The sequence below is a fragment of the Rhineura floridana genome, chromosome 4, assembly GCF_030035675.1.
Source record: "Rhineura floridana isolate rRhiFlo1 chromosome 4, rRhiFlo1.hap2, whole genome shotgun sequence".
NCBI classification, from domain to species: Eukaryota; Metazoa; Chordata; class Lepidosauria; order Squamata; family Rhineuridae; genus Rhineura; species Rhineura floridana.
This window is the reverse complement of record NC_084483.1, coordinates 107609990-107628352: the sequence shown is the minus strand read 5'-3', so window position 1 is coordinate 107628352 and position 18363 is coordinate 107609990. Positions and strand designations below refer to the sequence as shown.

General features: G+C 40.6%; 2 protein-coding genes across 9 annotated transcripts in view; one reads left to right on the top strand and one right to left on the bottom strand.

The window, feature by feature from the left end:
- Positions 1-3284, top strand: part of NHSL1 (NHS like 1) — a 128074-nt gene extending 124790 nt beyond the window's left edge. For all 8 annotated transcript variants that reach the window (XM_061623975.1, XM_061623978.1, XM_061623974.1 and 5 more), the window contains one exon: positions 528-3284. In XM_061623975.1, coding sequence (XP_061479959.1) covers positions 528-1179 — 652 coding nt within the window. In that variant the 3' untranslated portion in view covers positions 1180-3284. The remainder of the gene's footprint in view (positions 1-527) is intronic.
- On the bottom strand, positions 3230-11506 carry HEBP2 (heme binding protein 2). The gene is made up of 5 exons (XM_061623982.1): positions 11229-11506; positions 10830-10905; positions 9536-9671; positions 8237-8417; positions 3230-6006 (listed from the first exon to the last, which is right to left on the bottom strand). The coding sequence occupies exons 1-5, from the start codon at positions 11315-11317 to the stop codon at positions 5829-5831; spliced, it is 660 nt and encodes a 219-aa protein (XP_061479966.1). The 5' UTR covers positions 11318-11506; the 3' UTR covers positions 3230-5828.
- Between the last annotated feature and the right edge of the window lie 6857 nt (positions 11507-18363).

Below are 18363 nucleotides of genomic sequence, written 5' to 3'. Positions count from 1 at the left end.
TTCTATATGCCAGTTACTTTTGGTAGCATAAAATGCTTGTCATGTTCCTAGTTCCCCACAGAGTATGTGAATTTCATTTAGACTTTATTAATTTCACTCTCTTCAGCAATTTTACTTGGAACGCCTTGATTAGTAGAGCTAGAATATATTCTATATGTTGCATTAATTTGGAGGAGGATAATATATTGGAAAGCTGTTTCATTAAGAAAATACAATTTAGCAAGATTCAAAAGTTGGCTTCACAAAACATTGTTAAGAGAAAATAAATATTGTAACTTGCAAGTAAATAGGATTAATTGAGACATGTACTAGGGAATAAAAACAAGTGTTTTAGTTCTGAATTAGTATCCTGTTATCTGAATGACCCCATTCCTATTTCCAGTAATATCTACCTAAGTTCTGTAATAGCTTTTATTCATCTGCTTGCTTGTTACAAGCATTAGCAATATTAGTATGTGGATAAGGAAATGCCTTTAAGTAAGAGGCTAACACTGATTTTCTGTTTTTCTTCTACATTAAAATCATAGATCCAAGAGGAAAGTTCTTGGCCGCAAAGACTCTGAGGATGATCGTACCCGAAATCATTCTCCGTCACCCCCTGTTACACCTACTGGTGCTTCCCCAAATCTGGCCTCCCTTAAGCATGCAGGATCAATTCAGAGAAATATTCGTAAGAGTAGCACCAGCAACGACAACTTCAAAGCACTGTTGCTTAAAAAAGGCAGTCGCTCAGACACCAGTTCTCGCATGTCAGCAGCAGAGATGTTAAAAAATACAGATCCAAGGTTTCAAAGAGCCAAGGTAGATTCTCCTTGGGATCCCACTGATAGTACCACAAGTTGTTCTCCTACCAAGAGCAGACAGGCCCAGCAAGAATGGGCTAAAAGTGAAGGCCTGATGCCAAGAAGTCTGTCCTTTTCCAGCACCAGGTACAGCCGATCTCGAACCCCACCATGTGCTGCAAGTAGCAAATACAATGTTCGGAACCGGATCCAGAGTAGCCCTATGACTGTTATCAGCGAGGGAGATGTGGAAGCAGTTGAACCTGCAGAAAGCAGGACTCATAGGTCTTTAGAAGAGGATCAGCTTGATGTGTTTGACAATGAAGAAATGGATATTAATGAAGATGTGGGTTCCAATGAGAACTGTACAACTCAGCCAGACTTGATAACTGATTGATACATAATTCTTTTAACAATATGTGTATGCCATAAACTGAAAAAGGGTGAGGATTAAGAAATAAATCACTGTGTTGTTAGACTTTCAGAAGGTATTTGAAAGGAGCAAAGCTGAGCAGGAACCCCAAATCAGTACAATTTACTTCACCAAGTACTTAGAATGTGCTAATGCATATTGCAGTACTGATACCTCTACATGGTTTGGTTACATGTGGCATTTGGTTTAAATGAAACTAGTAGTCAGATTAGTCCATTAAAGCCTTAAAAATCCTCTAGATTAAAAAAACCAACACTCTGATATTCTCGGATTCTGGGTTGTATGCGATTATTATTGTTATTATAGAGACTGTAAAAAATAAAAATAAGCCTACAAATAAAATGGGAAGCTTCTGTGGTACAGGGTGGCAGTAGCTTTTAAGGTGTTATATTTATGAAACTTAGTAACCTGTTTTGAGCAAGGAATGATAGAATGAAAAATGTGGCCTATTAGATTGAGCAGTGTTGGTGTTGTCCTGTTGCATTTTCTAGCGTGAGGGTCCTCTAACCATGCCATAATAGCATATTGAACAGGCCAACCAGATTTTGAATTAATTTTTTTGAAACCCAAGAGGACAGAAACACTGTTATACAGAAGTGACTGCTGTGCAGGCATATAACAATTCGTCTATTTGATTTTGCAGAACCTTTTTTCTTAGGTGAATTTGTTTCTTTGAATGGAAATTATGTCCTATAGAAGACCTAAAATAAGTGGCTGCAGATTTGTAAAGAGGATGTAGGTAAATTTGGGTTGAGAGCTTATAGTACAAAACTGCAAAGAGTACCCTTTTCAATTAAACTGTGGGAATTACCTGTTTTTCTTCTATTTGTCAAAATGGGAATATTTTTGAACAACATATTGATTGAAATATCAAACACTTGATAATGTTTGGTTACCAAAGAATACATTACAATTAGTTTTACTTTTTTGTCTACACAGCATTTCCTTGATTTGGGGAAATAAACCTAACAATTTAGGAGACTGCTTAATTTTATTGAGTCTTTACCAATGAGTTTAAACATATGTAATATTCTTATTTGTAAAGAAAATAATTGATAACTAAAATATCAGCTGTTATTTTGATCACAGTTTTTTAAAGAAGCTTTTAGTTTTTTTAAAAGGAATTTTGCATAAATTGTTAGTCTGCAGTTTTTATAATGTTTGTACATAATGAACATTCCTAAGGTAACTTTTTCCTACCATTGTTGGAATTTTTACATTTGTAGATGTTAAAAAAACCCTTTATGTAGATAATTTATTTTGATGAAAAACACTTGACTCTCTTTCTCTGTATTTGTTATAACTATAAATTTTAGGGGGTCTGCGCTCAGCTCAAGAAGGGTATGGGGACAGTGCTGTGACACTGCTTCAATAAACAAGGCTGCCATTTGTCATTTTGTGACTTGAGTTAACACAACACTTGAAAATCAGTGGATGCCATTCTATTGAAAGCCAGCCTGCAGTACTGCAGCAACGGTTTGTGGCATGCTTGAACAGGAGCAGTAGGTAGGCCTGTACATATGCTTAAGTGTTATTAAAGAGGATAAGAATTAAGCACCCACAAGTGGGCATAAATAAGCCTGAGCCTCCTGGTCCCAATCCAAAGCCCCTAACACAGTTTTCTATTCAAGAGAAACTCTCTTAATGCAAATCTTGAAATGTCCCATTACGTATTCCAAGTTTCATCATTCTTTTCTGAGAAAGGCTGTCTCCCTGGGTATATACCAGAGTCACTGGGCCACAGCTATTAGATTTAGTAGAATATATGCTGTGGTTCCATGACTGAGCCTCTGCTTCTTAAGGTACATAGCAATTCATTTTCTGTCCTTTCCCTATTCAGTCCCTACTGTTTGTTTTCAGGCAACTACAGTCACTCCTTTCCTCCCCTCCCACTCATGACTTGTCAGATACGTGTTAAAACAAGTAATTTGTATGAAGTAAGGGGCAAATTGACAAATGTGCTTTTTGCTTCCCAAAGCCTATGTATGCTGGAAAAATACACTGTTATGACATCTTTTTAAAAAAACTAAACATTTTTAATTAAATGTATTTATTAATGACAAACATTGGTGACAGAGGGACATATTATTGATATTACCAGTGAAATAGGCAGCTTTGTAGAATTGCTCTTTACAGCTGAACAAAGCTGCTGGTTTCTGTTAGAGCAGATGCTGAGAAAACATCCATTGTGTTTTTCAGTTCATCTGTTAGTTGGCAATAAATGTCACATCTGCTAATATAAATAAATTGCAAAAACCGTTAGCATCTCACATTAGCAGATACATTGACCAGCATTATTTTTTTTATAGCTAAGTGTGTAGGAGAATATCAATAGTCAAGTCTTTCATGTTGTCAATTCACACTTTCCCATAAAGTATATTGTTATAAGCAGAGACAGCCTATCAGAGGTTGTATATCAACTTTCAAGCTCACAGAGGTGTTTAGTACAAAACCAAGGTTTTCTGCCTACACATAGTTTAATGTTTAAATCTGAAGATGTGTAAATGTGTAGGGACCCTTTGTATTAATTTTGATACTGAATTGTGTGTGTTACCTGTTTCTCCTCTTTCATAATTTGCTGTTCTCTGGGTTCTTCCAATACAAATACCAAATGTAAGAGGAGTGGACCAAAGAGAAATAATACAAATTAGCAATTTAGCTCAGAGTAGCAATACAATTTACCAACATCAGCACCAGTAGTTTGCAATGACAAACATAAACCATTCTTACATGAAAGTTTTGGTTAAAACAGGTCACACTTTCCAGTTGGGGCACATGGATTGAACTCCACTTTCCATTATCCAAATTAAGAATTATTATGTAGCACCTTACAAAATTCCAGACAAAAATAGGCATGTTGCTGTCCCCAAAAGCCTAATATCTGAATATTTGATTGTGTTGAAAATTACACAGGTTTGTCCATATGTTCAGGGCTGGCGCCAGAGGGCAGCCAGGTCACACCCAGGCAGAGGACCCCTCCTTAGGGTGTGTGGGTGGGTAGTGCTTCCTTCTGCAATCTGTGTTGCCTCCCGACCCTGCCATAGATTGCAAGAGGGAGCTCCCAGGCACCCCCCTACTGCCGCACAGGCCCACGACACCCGGCTGCATGCCCCACCTACCTCTCCCTTGACATAAATGTTGGTTGAGCTATGGGCACAAGCCTGCCATCAACCAAGATGGCAGCTGAGGTTTCCCTAAGGGGCTGATGCCCCTGCCACCATCTTGGTTGATGGCAAGGGCGCACAGGCATAGCTCACACGCGTGCCATCAACCAAGATTGTGGCGGAGGCATCAGCCCCTTAGGGGAGCCTCGGCTGCCATCTTGGTTGATGGGAGGCATGTGCACATAGCGCGGGGCAGCATTCACCAAGGGAAAGGTAGGTGCATGTATGTTCTGGGGCCCAGGGCAGGCTGGGGCCCAAGGGCCCCAGTATGCCTGGTGCCAGCCCTGCATATACTAATATGGAGTAAAGTATCTGAGGATGGACAACACGTTACACATAGTACCTTTCTCATTAAAGTAAGCCTACTCAACTGGTTCTTCCATCGCCACCCTATATATTTTCACCATGGCAACATATTGACCAGTAGGTCACAGGTTTCTATTAAAGATATCACACAGTTTATATAATGAGAAGAGCAACCTTAAGGCAAGAATATTAAGATCCAATGCATAGGAGGACCAGATTTCCTATCCTGCAATACCCAGTGGTCACACACTTTTTCACCCAAAGGCAAAAACTCAAAACTAATGTCAACTTGATCTAAATTAAACAATCTCAGTTTAGATAGCAAAACTGTAAAGAGTTCAAATTATTGCTGCAGTTTTCATAAGTTAGCTGCACATGAATATTTATAGCATAAATACAGATAAAAACACATATGCATACATGTGAGTAAAATCCCTTTTCCCATTAAGGCATCAGCTTCCTTCCTACTCCTGAAGCTTAGTCAGCAATCCTTCAATGATTATTGTAGGGCCACATTGGAGATCCTTAAGGTCTTGGTAAAAAGGCCACTGAAACTAGGAACTGAATTACAGAGCATCTAAGGGTACCTGGTTCTCTTATCTTTCGCAACAGCCCCTTTAGCTACTATTTTTAGAAGGCAGTGGGGGAGAAAGAGAACATGATTTAGTTAATTTGGGAGGATTCAGAGACTAGGGCTTGTGGATTTCATTAAAGGCTTTCTACCTCCCCTGCCCTAATCACTGGAGTACTGCTATGTTTGATTCTTCTGCCTTAGAAGTCTGGAATCTTCTGCTTAGTAGTTCAGAAGCTATAGTATTCATGTTTGGAGTTGAAGCAGTTATATGGACAGAATTAGGAAGACACAATTTGGTCACATTTTTAGTGTATATTTTCACTTGCGTTCTGATGTTCTCTTTAGCAGAATGGTACATCTGCTTTTAGATACATGGCTACACATGAGACCACACTACAATAATCTGTACATCCATCTTACATTGGCACTGATAGATACTAAGGCAGCGGGATGAGGAGGAAAATATATTATCAGAGAAACACCAAAAACTGGCTTTAATCTTTTGGGAAAAGTTACATTTTGTTAAGGACGCTTATGGATATTAAGACTATAATTGAATTGCTGACATTTTAGCTTTTCTTGATAAGCCAAACTTCATTGTGTCTGTTCAGCAATTTAAATGGGCTGTCATAGCCAGCACTGTAATAGACCTTTTCTTGAAAAGATCTACCATCCCGCTTCAAACTTTCAGCAAGTGCCAGGATTTCTTCTTGGTTCTTTTTAGCATTTGCAAACCCTCCAAACGATCTGTGGAAAACAGCAAAAAATAAAAGTGTTACGTGTTTCCCAAGATTACTGACTTGACATTCCAAGCCCATGTTTCTGAAAAGCAAAATGTAGGCAAGCCTTATAAAATCAACACTCAAAAACTAATAATAATAGAATATTTGCCCCAGAAAAGTATTAAAGTACCTTCTGTATATATTTATTTTTTAAAAAAACATTATTTCTAGTTACCTAATATGATCTGAAGGAGTAATTTCATTAATACACAACTAAATTTATCTTGCTGAAACAGGAATTCTTTCGGTACTGCATAAGAAATATTTCATTGCACAGGGATTCAAAGATATATGTGAAGGCTGCAGAGCTTGCTCTGCAACAACCTGGTGTATACATTCTGCCACCCTTCCCATACGAAAGCTGTGTGGCAACTGCTTAATCTTTTTTCACAGGTAGGAACATCAGTACTGACTTGTGTGCTCTGCATAATGGGAACTTGGTAAGCTTTCTACAAGCCTGCTTACATGAGGTGGTAGTTCCTGTGAGAATACAATGTGGGTACATACAGTGGGCCAACCCTGAGTTTGAACTTGAGCAGTAATTCCTTGGAAGCGCTGCTTGTGTGCATGAACATATCTACAAGGGAGCTGCATATACAGCAGGCATGATTTTCACAAGTAGCGGCTCAAAAATTGTGGCAGTTATTGTGCAGATTGGGCCAATATATAGCCCACACATGAAGGCACCAGTTAAAAAGAAAAAGACACTGTCTACAGGGTCTCCTCATGAACATGTCCCAACTACATTAATTTCCATGGCCTACCAGTAAATATAAACCAGCTCTTACAGGGCCAGCTCCATGTTTCTGGAGAAAAGGCTGTCAGCAGGTCCCTTGCCCTCTTGCTTTCTTCCTCAACTCCCCCCCCCACTTGGACTCATCACTTTAAAGTAAAATAAAACCTGAACAGAATGATGGGGGTAGCAGAGGAATCAGACAATAGAAAGGCACCGGCCTATGAGCATACTGGGGGCATTCCTACCATGGCTGCTGCCCCTGCTGCTCCGCAGCAGAACATGCCATGCAAGGAAGCCTCCTTTGTTTCCTCCTTGATCCAGCCTGACTTGGAGCTGCTCCATAGTTACACCGTTGTTTTCTTCTGCCCTTCTGCTGGAAGGTATTTAAGGGGTTAATATAGAGATTAAGAGGCAATTAGCCTAAGCAACCTCAACACCAGCACTGAGTCAGATAGTGGCCAAGTTGAAGAGACTCTGGGCTCAGCTTTTCATCTCTATGGTATTAACCCCTCAATTTCCCCCTCCACTCTCATGAATTGGATAAAAAGCTAGTGGGGGAAAAACAATGGAATGAAATAGCCACTCAGTCCATTATACAGGATCAGGACAGCAACAAGCAGTGGATTTCCTCCCACTGGGGCCAGTGAGGGGCCTCTCTGCACTCCTGAGCTCTCAGCCAGTGCCCCACCTGGGCCACTGCTGGAGCTGGTCCTGAGCTCTTAACATTATAGCTGCCACCTGAGGCTTTTTAATATGATTGCTTTGTGAGACCAAGAGCATATGGAGTCCAGTTTTAAGGGAAAGAAGGTTCTGTTACATATGTGTGCCTTAGGAAAAGGCATTTCACCAGAGGTAGGGCTTACTTGAAGAGCAGTTTGGATTTTTACAGCTCTTCAAAGCAGAAAAAAATATTAATGGGGGGGGCAATGTCTCGTCTTTATCACTAAAGCTTCCAATAATTTCAGCAGGTTTTTTTTCTGAAGACCCCAGATTTGTGCCTTAAATAAATAGATAAAACCTGGCCACAATACATTTTACAACATAGCTCCATTACCACAAGGTGGCAGTCAGATGTTTGCAGACATTTTTCAGGATAAATTACAGAAATTGTGCTGGTCCTGAGATAATCTTGGGGATAAGCTAGGTGTTACCCTGAAATCAATGTTACTTTCCTTCCCTAGAGTAGCATCCTCTACTCAGGTTCACGGCATATTAAGGTTGCTGTTGATAAAAAGAACAAGCCCCTCAAACTTGGGGCAAATTAAGGTACAATATCTAACCTGACACTCTGCATTGGAACTAAATTAAAATGTGCTAAACTGCTTCCTGATTAGCAATTTATAGAGCAACTGGTTTTAATGTTTGTTCAAATGTTTGTTCTGGTCACTGGATCAACAAAAATATCTGGCAAAATGTACATACAAATTTGTAATCAAGGTCAATAGGGACATGAACTTACCTGACAAACACAGTGATTGCTGGCCTGGTTTCAATGAAGACATCTGCCTCCGATGGCTTAGGTGGATTGGCCTGGTGTTGAGATGGCACATAAAAAGAAACAGTTGTAGTGGACTCAGAGAATGGACCAGCACCTGGCTGCACATAACATGTCACTGGAGCAGTCATATCTATCTTTATTCCTGCAAGAGGTAAGGTGTTACTAGCCACATCAGGACAAAACTCATAACAAAAACATTTTTTTAAAAGGGATGGTTTAAAGCAGGAGTAGGTAACTAACTTAAGTCCTAACATCAAACAAACATTCCACAGCAAACTGTCCAACAGCTAAATGAAGTGTGAACTCTGGATTTTTATATTTTACATCGAGTTTGGGAACAAACTCATGCCTGATTATTCAGATCAAAATATACTTTTCATATTGAATTCACTGTAGTTATAAAGTCATCATCCATAGAAATATATTATGTGCACACAAGCACTTACACACTTACCTTGTTTAAAAGCACAGCCCCATAGGCCACATCTCAAACTGCTACAAAACTCCTGTTTCAAAAGTGACTTTACTATGCACCCTCTAAGAAGGGGGGGAGAGTCTAAAGCCCTACTATATCAAAATGCTGCAGACAAATTAGTCTGCTGATTATTTATATTTATTTTATAAACATATTTGTATACTGCTATTTCTTTAAAAACATCAACAGGGTTTACAACAAGTTAAACCAACAATAAAAACATTAAAAATACAATAAATACAAAGGTCAACTATTGTAAAAAGACATCTTCTTAATTGCCTGATAAGGCTGGCGGAACAGAAAGGTTTTCAGCAGGCGTTTAAAAGTTAAAACAGAAGGTGCCTGCTGAATCTCTTGGCAGAGCATTCCAGAGAATTGAGCCACTGACATTGGCTTGATTTTGTGTCGATAAACTCGGGGGATGACCAAGCCGCTCCTACAGATTATCTCAGTGATTGAGCAGGGATATAAACGTTCAAGTAGTCTCTAAGATACTCTGGACCCAAGTTGTTCAGGGCTTTGTAAATTAATACAAGGACCTTGAACCTGGTTATGTCTTTAGAATTAAATCTTTAATTCTAAAATTATTTTATTCTAGGGAACTTATCTCCAATTTTAAAAATTGGATTATCTCCTCTGGCATTTCTCACCCTCACGCACCAAAAAAACACCCTCAGACATGCCCGAGAAGCTAACACGTTTCAGAAAAAGGTTTAGTGTTTGTGTCCGTCCCCCCCAAAGGAGCAGATTGCAAGGAAACATAAATAGAGCAAAATACATCCTACCTTTTTCATTCTTGCCCTTAATATAGTTAAAGAGCTTAGTGAAACCAGTATTGATAGCTGAATCCCAATCCATAGTTTTAACAGATGTGCAAACCCACTTGGCTGGTTCATACTGTCGAATTTCATAATCAAAAGCCTTAAGAAAAATATGGGAGACAAATCACGAATTGTTACTTGGTAATTTTCATATTGTAAATTCTTCATATTTAAAAGAAGAGTAAGAACAGCAACTAAAAAAACAGTAAATTAAGTTGTACTTTCTATTATCAGAGGAAACGTATCACAATGCATACTGTGATATTACAGGACTGTTTCTTGTTTTAAAAAAAGTGCACAGCCAATCTCTTCTCTCAGTTTTATCTCATTAAAGGCATTTACCATTGCTTTCCTGCAAACTGATCCCATTCCATACACACTTGTTCAGATCAAGAATTTAGGGCCAAACTAACTTCATACACTTTTATTTTCATAAAATGTAGTAATGGGAGGTTGCAATCCAGAGAAACTGAATGAAGGGGCGGGAGAGAAGAGGGGACTGATTAACGTTTTCACCTCTGAAGATTATCCCATTCAAAATTGCCTTCCAGCTGCTTTTCCAACTATATAGGGAAGAACAGTTCCCCATGATAGAATAGCAGCTTTGACAGGACAATTGCTTGAGTAGTGCATTTAATCCCCATGGCTGCAGTTCAATAGAAACTGAATATTGTGCATGCATGTCCACCATGACAGTATTTTTCTTTGCAGAAACCTTTGGATTTCTTTGTAGAACTTCAGGGTTCCATGGAACACAGTTTGAGAAACACTGAGTTAAGAGTGTCAGACTAGACCTGGGAGACCAAAGTTCAAATCCTCACTTTGCGACCTTGGGCCAGTCACTGTCTCCTAGCCTAACCTACCACAGAGGATATTGCTATATTAAATTACTTCTGTTTGGCAAAGCTCTTCTACATTCCCCTTTTAATGTTGCTTTTCCTGGGATACTTGTATCTATTCCTGGATCTCCCAGTCAAGTCTACCTGAACACAAAATTAGCACTGTTGGCTCAGACTTTATGGTGATAGCTATTTGCGGTGGTAGTAGGAAATTATCGATGTATGAACCCCCTTTCCAACGTCTGCTGTTCAAACGACTATATAATGGAGCTTAGTCATACAGCCTGAGCCTGGGCTCAGGAATATGTGTGGGTGCTGACAAATCTCTTTCTCTGCTACTTACAGAATCGGTCCCTATACATCAAGGATTAAGTGGATGATCTCCTTCCAGTCATTTCAAAAAAGTAAACACTGGTCACCTGGTTTGGCAGTGCTGTCCATTTGGGCATCTCCAGCCCAGTAGAGAAGAGTGCTTGTTTTATCGACTTCAGCATCCTGGATAACGAAAAGCAAGACGTTATAGTAGCCCTTTCACCTCCTAGGTTGCATCCGAGGACCTAGCAGCATGTCCCTTCCCCAGAGTTGGCACCTTTGTGTTCAACAGCGGCTCCGTGCATTTAAGAGCCTGAGAGCACACGGAAATGCAACTGGTGCATTGGAAGAAACTGCATCAATTGTGTTTTTGGTCGTTATGTCGCCTTTAAAGGTACAGGTTATCTATAAAAGCGGCAACTGCAGCACAACCTTTGCTACCCCTCTTGTCCTTTCAAGCCTACCTATACCCACACAAACATACATATTCACATTCACTGTCTTGCCTTTTTTTTCTTTCTGTCAGTACCGTACGAAGCAAGTCTCTCCTCCTTACTCCCCTTGTATAAGGCCACAGAGCCTTGTGTAATAACATTTCAGACGACGCTTTCTGCGGCGTAAGGAAACACCGGGGGGGGGGCTGTGTTGTTCATGCTGAAGAGGAGGGGAGTAGCCCCTATCGCAATGTTGTGGGCCGGAGCCGCTGACCGCATGAAGAGGGGGGATTTGGCCTCCTTTCCAGTCAGCCTACGGAAAACTTTGTGATTGGCTGCAATTAGGCAGCAGCTACGCACGTGGAGTGATTCAAGGGGCAGCCTGGGCGGAGGCGGCGGAGGCTGTTTTGCTCGCTGGGGAGATGGGCGGGAAACGCGCTCTTTCGCTCGCCCTGCTGTGGTGCTTGGTGTCAGATGCCGCTTGTTATGCTGGCCTGGCACCCAAGCTCTGGGGGATGCAAGAGTGAGCTAATGGCAGATTGTCCTGTGCCTAAAGGGGGAGGGGAGGCAGAGATGAAAAGGTCCCTTTGAAAGAGAAGGAATTAGCATGTCTTCCGCCTCTTCACTCCCACACGATTGCACTGCTTTGTGAGGAGATATAGCGTACTCATAAGCGAGGCAGCTCTAAGCAGTGCTATAGAATGCACGGGGGTGTGTTTTTGGCACAGACAACGGTGTTGCTCTGCATTCCTCTAAGGCATCTCTGTGATTGTGAGGCAAAAGAAAGTTGTCGGCAGTAGCACTCTTTTCTGGTGCCGCAAGGAAACAAATGCGGGGGAAACTTTTGACACTGAAGTGTGTGATCCACAAATCGTATGTTTCTGCTTCAGTTTGAGTGTCATAGAGCAGCAGCGCTTTCAGCGTGCTATGGATTGCAGACTAGTTTTTTCAATGTCCCTTCACATGGCAACCCAAACAGTGGTTGTCGACATAGTTCCCGTGTAAGATGCAAAGGGAACATTTGCACCTCCTCCGGACATGCAGTCTGCGTGCATGGGGGTGGCGAGAGCAGAACAGACATTCATAGTTCTCAGGCACATTAGGGATGTGCAGCATCTTCACTTTTTATGAATGTTCTCTGTAGCAAAATAAGGGGGGTGTTGTGCGTGGGTTGCAATATCGTGTGCAGAGGGGCATGTTGCTTTCTAGAAATGAAATTGTTGAAGTAAAGCTGGGAGCTCCAGATCAATAAGAGATGAGAAATACTGCTACAGATATACAGCTGCCTTCTTACTGCTGAGGTGCTACACTGGCAATGACCTGTTTCTGTGGAGCTACAAGGAAATTTAGCTCTATCGGTGACAGTAGATGGGACCTGTTTAATGTCACACCAGTATGTGATATTGCAGTTAAGTTGGCAATGATAAGTGTGTCAATAAGTATGTCACATTCACTTATTTTCCTCTCCCCCTCACTATGGTATCATTATCAGAGTTTATCATATTACAGTGCCAGTCTTCATTTATGTGACCTTCATACACATATTTATCAAACCCGATACATTGTTTAATACCTGAAATGTGTTCCATATAACTCTGGAGCAACTACAATTGAAAGAGTATCAACCCCTTAAAAAAATCCATATTCTAGATATTATCTCTACATCAATTAATTCCTCTTACATCTGATTTTTATTTTGGTCTGGGCCTTCATTTATAAACGCAGATGCAAAATAATTGCTTAATATACCAGGGACTTCATATGCACTGGTTTTAATTACCCGTCAGTCTTCCTTACCAAAGACTTCCTTACCAAGGATGCTCTTTTCCCTTTGTGTTTTGTTGTTGTTGTTGCTGTGCCTATGTTTGGAAAGCCTAAAGTGTCCTAAAGGCTTTGCCCATTGGCTTCACTGCACAAGTAGGTAATTACATATTTTTACTAGGACTAATTTTTGTTAGTATTCTCTGTGTCACCATTAGTTATGATTAGTGAATAGTAATGAAACTTTTAGGTTTCATTTATTTAGATCCTTATCCCATCATATCTCTGAAGGTCACAACAGCTACAATAAAAGGGACAAATATTTAGCACTTGGTGATTTCACAATACCACAAATACAAATATTCTGTTGCTCATATTTTGTTTTGCTTTCTCCCTCACTGTCAATGTGACTGCATAGGACTGTAGTACGAAATCCTTGCCCTTTATAGCCACAGCCACAATTTCCCAGCACTGATGTTCATATGCAATCAGGATATTTTTCAGCTTCAACCTGATCAAAATTGCAATCCCCTGCAACTGGTTTTCATTATAAAAAAATGATGATGGGGCAAATCTACCTGCAGCTGTGTGTATCCAGTGCCAATCTAAGACATTTTGTGGCCCGAAACAGAATCCAAATGGTATCCACACCCAAGAACCAAGACTTCAAAAAGTCCTGTTGCATCATTCAGACATCAGTTCCAGCCTTTCTTTATCTCTCCCTTATGTGCTGCCTGACGAAAGTCACTTCACCCTATTTCAGCCTTCGCCAGCCTGGTACCCTCCACATATTTTGGACTACATCTTCCCTGACCATTGGCTGCTATGCTGGCTGGGGCTGATGAGAGTTGTAGTATAAGACATGTGGAGGACAATTGGTTGGGGAAGACTTCACTATTGGTTGTCCTGGAGCTCTCCACAGCATTCAACACCAGCTATGTTTTTATTTTGCATCACCTGATTGGGTTGAATCTTAGGGTGAACCCAGTTGGTGGTGCTTCAGAAATTCTGCCCTGTGGAACTTCTGAACAAGTCTGTAGAGAGAGTTTTGGGATGGATGTAGCTTAACAAGCTGAAACATTCCCGATAAGATGGAGGTACTTTGGGCAGGAAAGCCTGTTAACCTAGAAGGATGTGTTCTACCAGTTGTGGATGAGATTATACTCCCTCTGAACAACCAAGTTTGCAGCCTGGAGAGTTCTACACTCAGCATTATCTGTGATAGCACCAGTGGCTAAGAGTGCCTTTTATGAGGTGCAGCTGATACACCAGCTGAGACCCTATCTACCTCAGCTCCTCATGCCCTGGTTACATCTTCTAGACTGGACTTTATACGGGGCTGCTTTGAAGATGGTTTGGAAGTCTCAGCTGTTAGTTGGGAAAGGGAGCATATTATTCCAATATTATATCAGCTTCATTGGGTGCCATTTAGTTTTCAGGCCCAATTGAATGTGATGGCTATGACCCTTAAAGCCCTTAATGGTTTGGGACTGAGTTACTTGAAGAACCATCTGCACCCATATGAATCTTCCTAAGTCTTGGCCTCTGTAACCCTGCTTATGGACCCACTATTGGTTTTGATTAGACTGATGGGCATGCCAGATAGGGCTTTTTTTGTTTGTGGTTTCCTACTTATGAAACTTTCCCCTGAGAATTGTTTTGCTCCCTCATTGATTTCTTTTAGACTTGCCTCAAAGCCTTTTCTATTTGGCTTTTGGTTCACATAAGCTGGGGCGGGTGGCATCCTGTGTTGGAAATGAGGGGCATGGCTGTGGTGTATTGACATGGTTTTATTTGTTTGCTTGTATCTGCTTTATATTTAATGAGCTAAATTTTGTCTTGCTGTTAATTGTGTAGATAATAATGTTTTATTTTTTGATAAATAAATACTGAATGGCAAGGTTGTATGTAATGTGTGGTTTGACCCGCAGTAAATTTATTTATTTTATTTTATTTATTATTTCAATTTATATACCGCCCTTAGCGAAATAGCTCTCAGGGCGGTGAACAAACAAAATGAGGTGGTAAGCCTCTGTCTCTGGACTAAACCACTTTAAATTGCAGATGGGGGCCTCACATGACTGAATCCTCCTTCAAACAAAGCAAAGCAAAACCTGCTCCATAGAAAAGTGGGTGTCAGAGAGAAATTTCTAGCTAAGCTTTATACCTGAACATGCCACCATGGGTTCCTTTGTGAGGAAGAGCAGGGTATTAATTCTGTTGTTATAGTTTTCTATGTAGATGGATTTATTTTTTTAATATGGAGGACCATTCTGTCATGTCAGCTCCCACCAGTTATCTCAATTTAACTTATGTAAATGACAGAGCAGTGGCAGCCAGTAGATCAAGCATCATTCTGGATGTATTTGTTGTTCTGAATATGGGACTACAAGTTCCTAGAAAGGAGTTCTGAATAGGTTAATTTATCACACAATGTGCCATTATTCTGACAATGGCATTACTCCAGTTTTCTGTTAAATGTGTTTATTGTTACTGCAAAAATTACAATAAAAGTATATCTTAAGTTGCACAGTCTTGATACAGGTTTACTGCTTCAGCTGCTATTTATGAAAACAAGGTCAGTCAGTTTAACACCTTTGTTCTCTTGTAAAGTACTTTGTAATGAATAAAGAATTTTTATTTGAGATTACAAGAAGTAAATGACATATAAATGCATATACGATTTGATCTGAAGGACTGAAAATGACACTATATAAAAATAAGGCTGCAGCTTTTGTATTCCTTTATGCATATCTGATGTAAACGTTAATTAAATAGACTGAGACATAGCTGGAGCTTGGGAAACAAGAGAGGGGAGAGGGGAAAGGGGAAAGTGGGTTCCTAAGAGGCTTATTTCTGACCTGGACTTGTTCTCAATTACTACTTTTCATATCTGATTTCACCCTTCTGTATAGTCTCCTCCCTGTTTAGAAGTTCCAGTATGCCGGATGATGAATAATAATAGCTTTATGGAATGGGTTCTCTCACATCCCATCTTCCACAAAAGCTCACTATTAGAATTGTCTGTAATAATTGCACCATGGCACAGCTGTGTCTTCCTCTGGGAATAAACCAATATAGAAATAAAAGTCCTCTCCTTTAGTAACCCTCTCACATTTCAAAAGAGATGTGGACAGACTCTGAGGAAGGATCAATAGTTCCCCTTTACAAGAATATTTGCCACTGCTGTGTCCACAGTTAGATGGAATAAAGTGTGAGAGGACAGAATGGGAAGCAGAATATTAATAGCCAGAAAAAAAAACTGTATTCTCATTAACATCCTGAGTTGTCCTGCATGACCTTGCATCAGTGACTTTGGTACAGTAGCTGTTGTGTCAGCTTTGAAAATGGGAGACCAAGACTGGAGAAAGATGATAAATGTAGTGTCATGGATCACCAATTTTCAGGATCACCTGTGTCCCAATCCATGTGTAGAACATCATATGTTGATTCACATGTACACCTATCAAGATGATCCTGGACAGATGGTGTGAACAAGTCATATGCATCAGTAAGAAATGACCTTCTACACAGGTTTGGGCTGGATATGGCTACTTAATTGTGCAGAGCTAAGGGATTAGTTTGAGATGGTCCACCCCAGAGACTTATGGAAATTGATGGATTCCTTGCTCTGGAAGATGTTCCAGTTGATGTGGCTGGCACTCCTGTTAAGGCTTTCATCACACAGTGGGATAGTGAGATGCATAGAACCATCAACACTGTCATTCCTGGGTGCTGAAACTGTTGCTGTGGAGCACGTAGGTCACCTTGGTACACTAGTGACCTGCATGCAATGAAATGGGACGATCAGTGGCTAGAGTACAGGTGGCATAAATATCTATCTGAACCTGACTGAACACAGGTGAGGTTGTATTACCCACCTACCATGTAGTGGTGGCAGAGAAGAAGGCATATTTTGCTGCCACCATTGTGTCTGTAGGTAGTTGTCTGGCAGAGCTTTTTCTGAGTGAAATATAGGCTTTGTCATCTGGCTAAGAAAGCATTGCTGTGATACCCTTGGCAGCTTGCTGTAACAAATTTGCAAGACATTGCCAGATGGGGGTGGGGACACCATACGTCACAGCCATTTCCAGAAAGTAATTGGGGGGCAGTGTTTGGCACCATGGGAGTAAGTTGGCAAGGTTTCAACTTGCACCCCATACTTATAAAATCTATCTGAAACTATTAGGAGCTATCATCAGGAGATATGGAGTGAGGTGTCACCAATATGCAGATGACACCCAGCTCTATCTCTCTTCCATCTGAATCAGGAGAGGCAGTTGATGAGCTAGACTGGTGCTTGGATGCAGTGATGGGCTGGATTTGACCAAATAACTTGAAACTGAACTCTGAAAAGACACATGTGCTATGTGTCTGGAGTTCTTGAGTCTCAGAGGTAGACAAGAGGCCTGTTCTGGGGTTGCACTCTCCTGTAAGGAACAGGTCCATAGCTTGGTGATACTCCTGGGTCTAACAATGACACTGGAGGCTCAGATGGCCTTGGTGGCTAGGAGTGCCTATTTCCAGCTCTGAGTGGCTTATCAGATACAGCACCTTTTGGATAAAGATGACTTGGCCATTTTACTCCATGCTCTGATAACTTAATGACTGGATTATTAGTACACCCCCTACTTTGGACTATCATTGCAGACGACTTGGAAACTTCAACGTCCAAAAATGAAGCAGCCAAATTACTGGCTGGGGTTCCATTTAGAACTCATATAGCCTCTGTTTTAAAACACCTGCATTGGCAGTTAGTTTGTTTCTGGGCCCAACTCAAGATGCTCACATGAATGGGCTCCTTCAGGAGAAAAGGTGGGATTAAATTCAATTGATGAAGATGATAATAGAGCCCTAAATGACTTAGGCCCCAAATACCTGAAAAACTTCCTCCTTCCCTACAGACCCTCTCACATGTTAAATGTGGCAGAGAGGATGCTCTTGGTGGTTCCACCACCCTCAAACGTTCAGGGGGTTGACATCCTAGGAAAGGGCAATCTCTATAGCAGCCCCTAAGCTGTGGAATTCGTTCCCCACACAGGTGTGTCTGACATCTTCATTATGTAGTTTTTGTTGTATGCTGAAAACACACTTCTTTACTCTGGCCTTTGTCACCTGAGATATATCTTTTAGGACACACCTTTTTGCTTGATTGTAATCTATTTCACTGTTGTAACATTGTATTTTTAAACTGTTGTAACCCACCCTGGGACCTTATGGTGAAGGGCTGTTAAAATCCAATCCTATTATTATTATTATTATTGGGTGCACATAAGTTCATGAACCTGAAAATTGTATTCATACCCATTGGGAGACCAGCACTGAGTACAAAGTTTCAAGAATGTGAAATTCATACATTTTTATTGCTTCAGTGACCATAGAGCTCTTCTATGCCAAGGCTGTCCCCATTAATGTCAACTGAATCATCCAATGTGTGTACGTATTC

Coding starts and splice junctions, on each gene's coding strand:
- HEBP2 (XM_061623982.1), bottom strand. CDS start 11,317: ATGTTATTACACAAGGCTCTGTGGCCTTATACAAGGGGAGTAAGGAGG. Junction 9,672..10,829: donor GGACAGCACTGCCAAACCAG/GTGACCAGTGTT, acceptor ATTTTTCTTAAG/GCTTTTGATTATGAAATTCG. Junction 8,418..9,535: donor TAAGGGCAAGAATGAAAAAG/GTAGGATGTATT, acceptor TACCTCTTGCAG/GAATAAAGATAGATATGACT.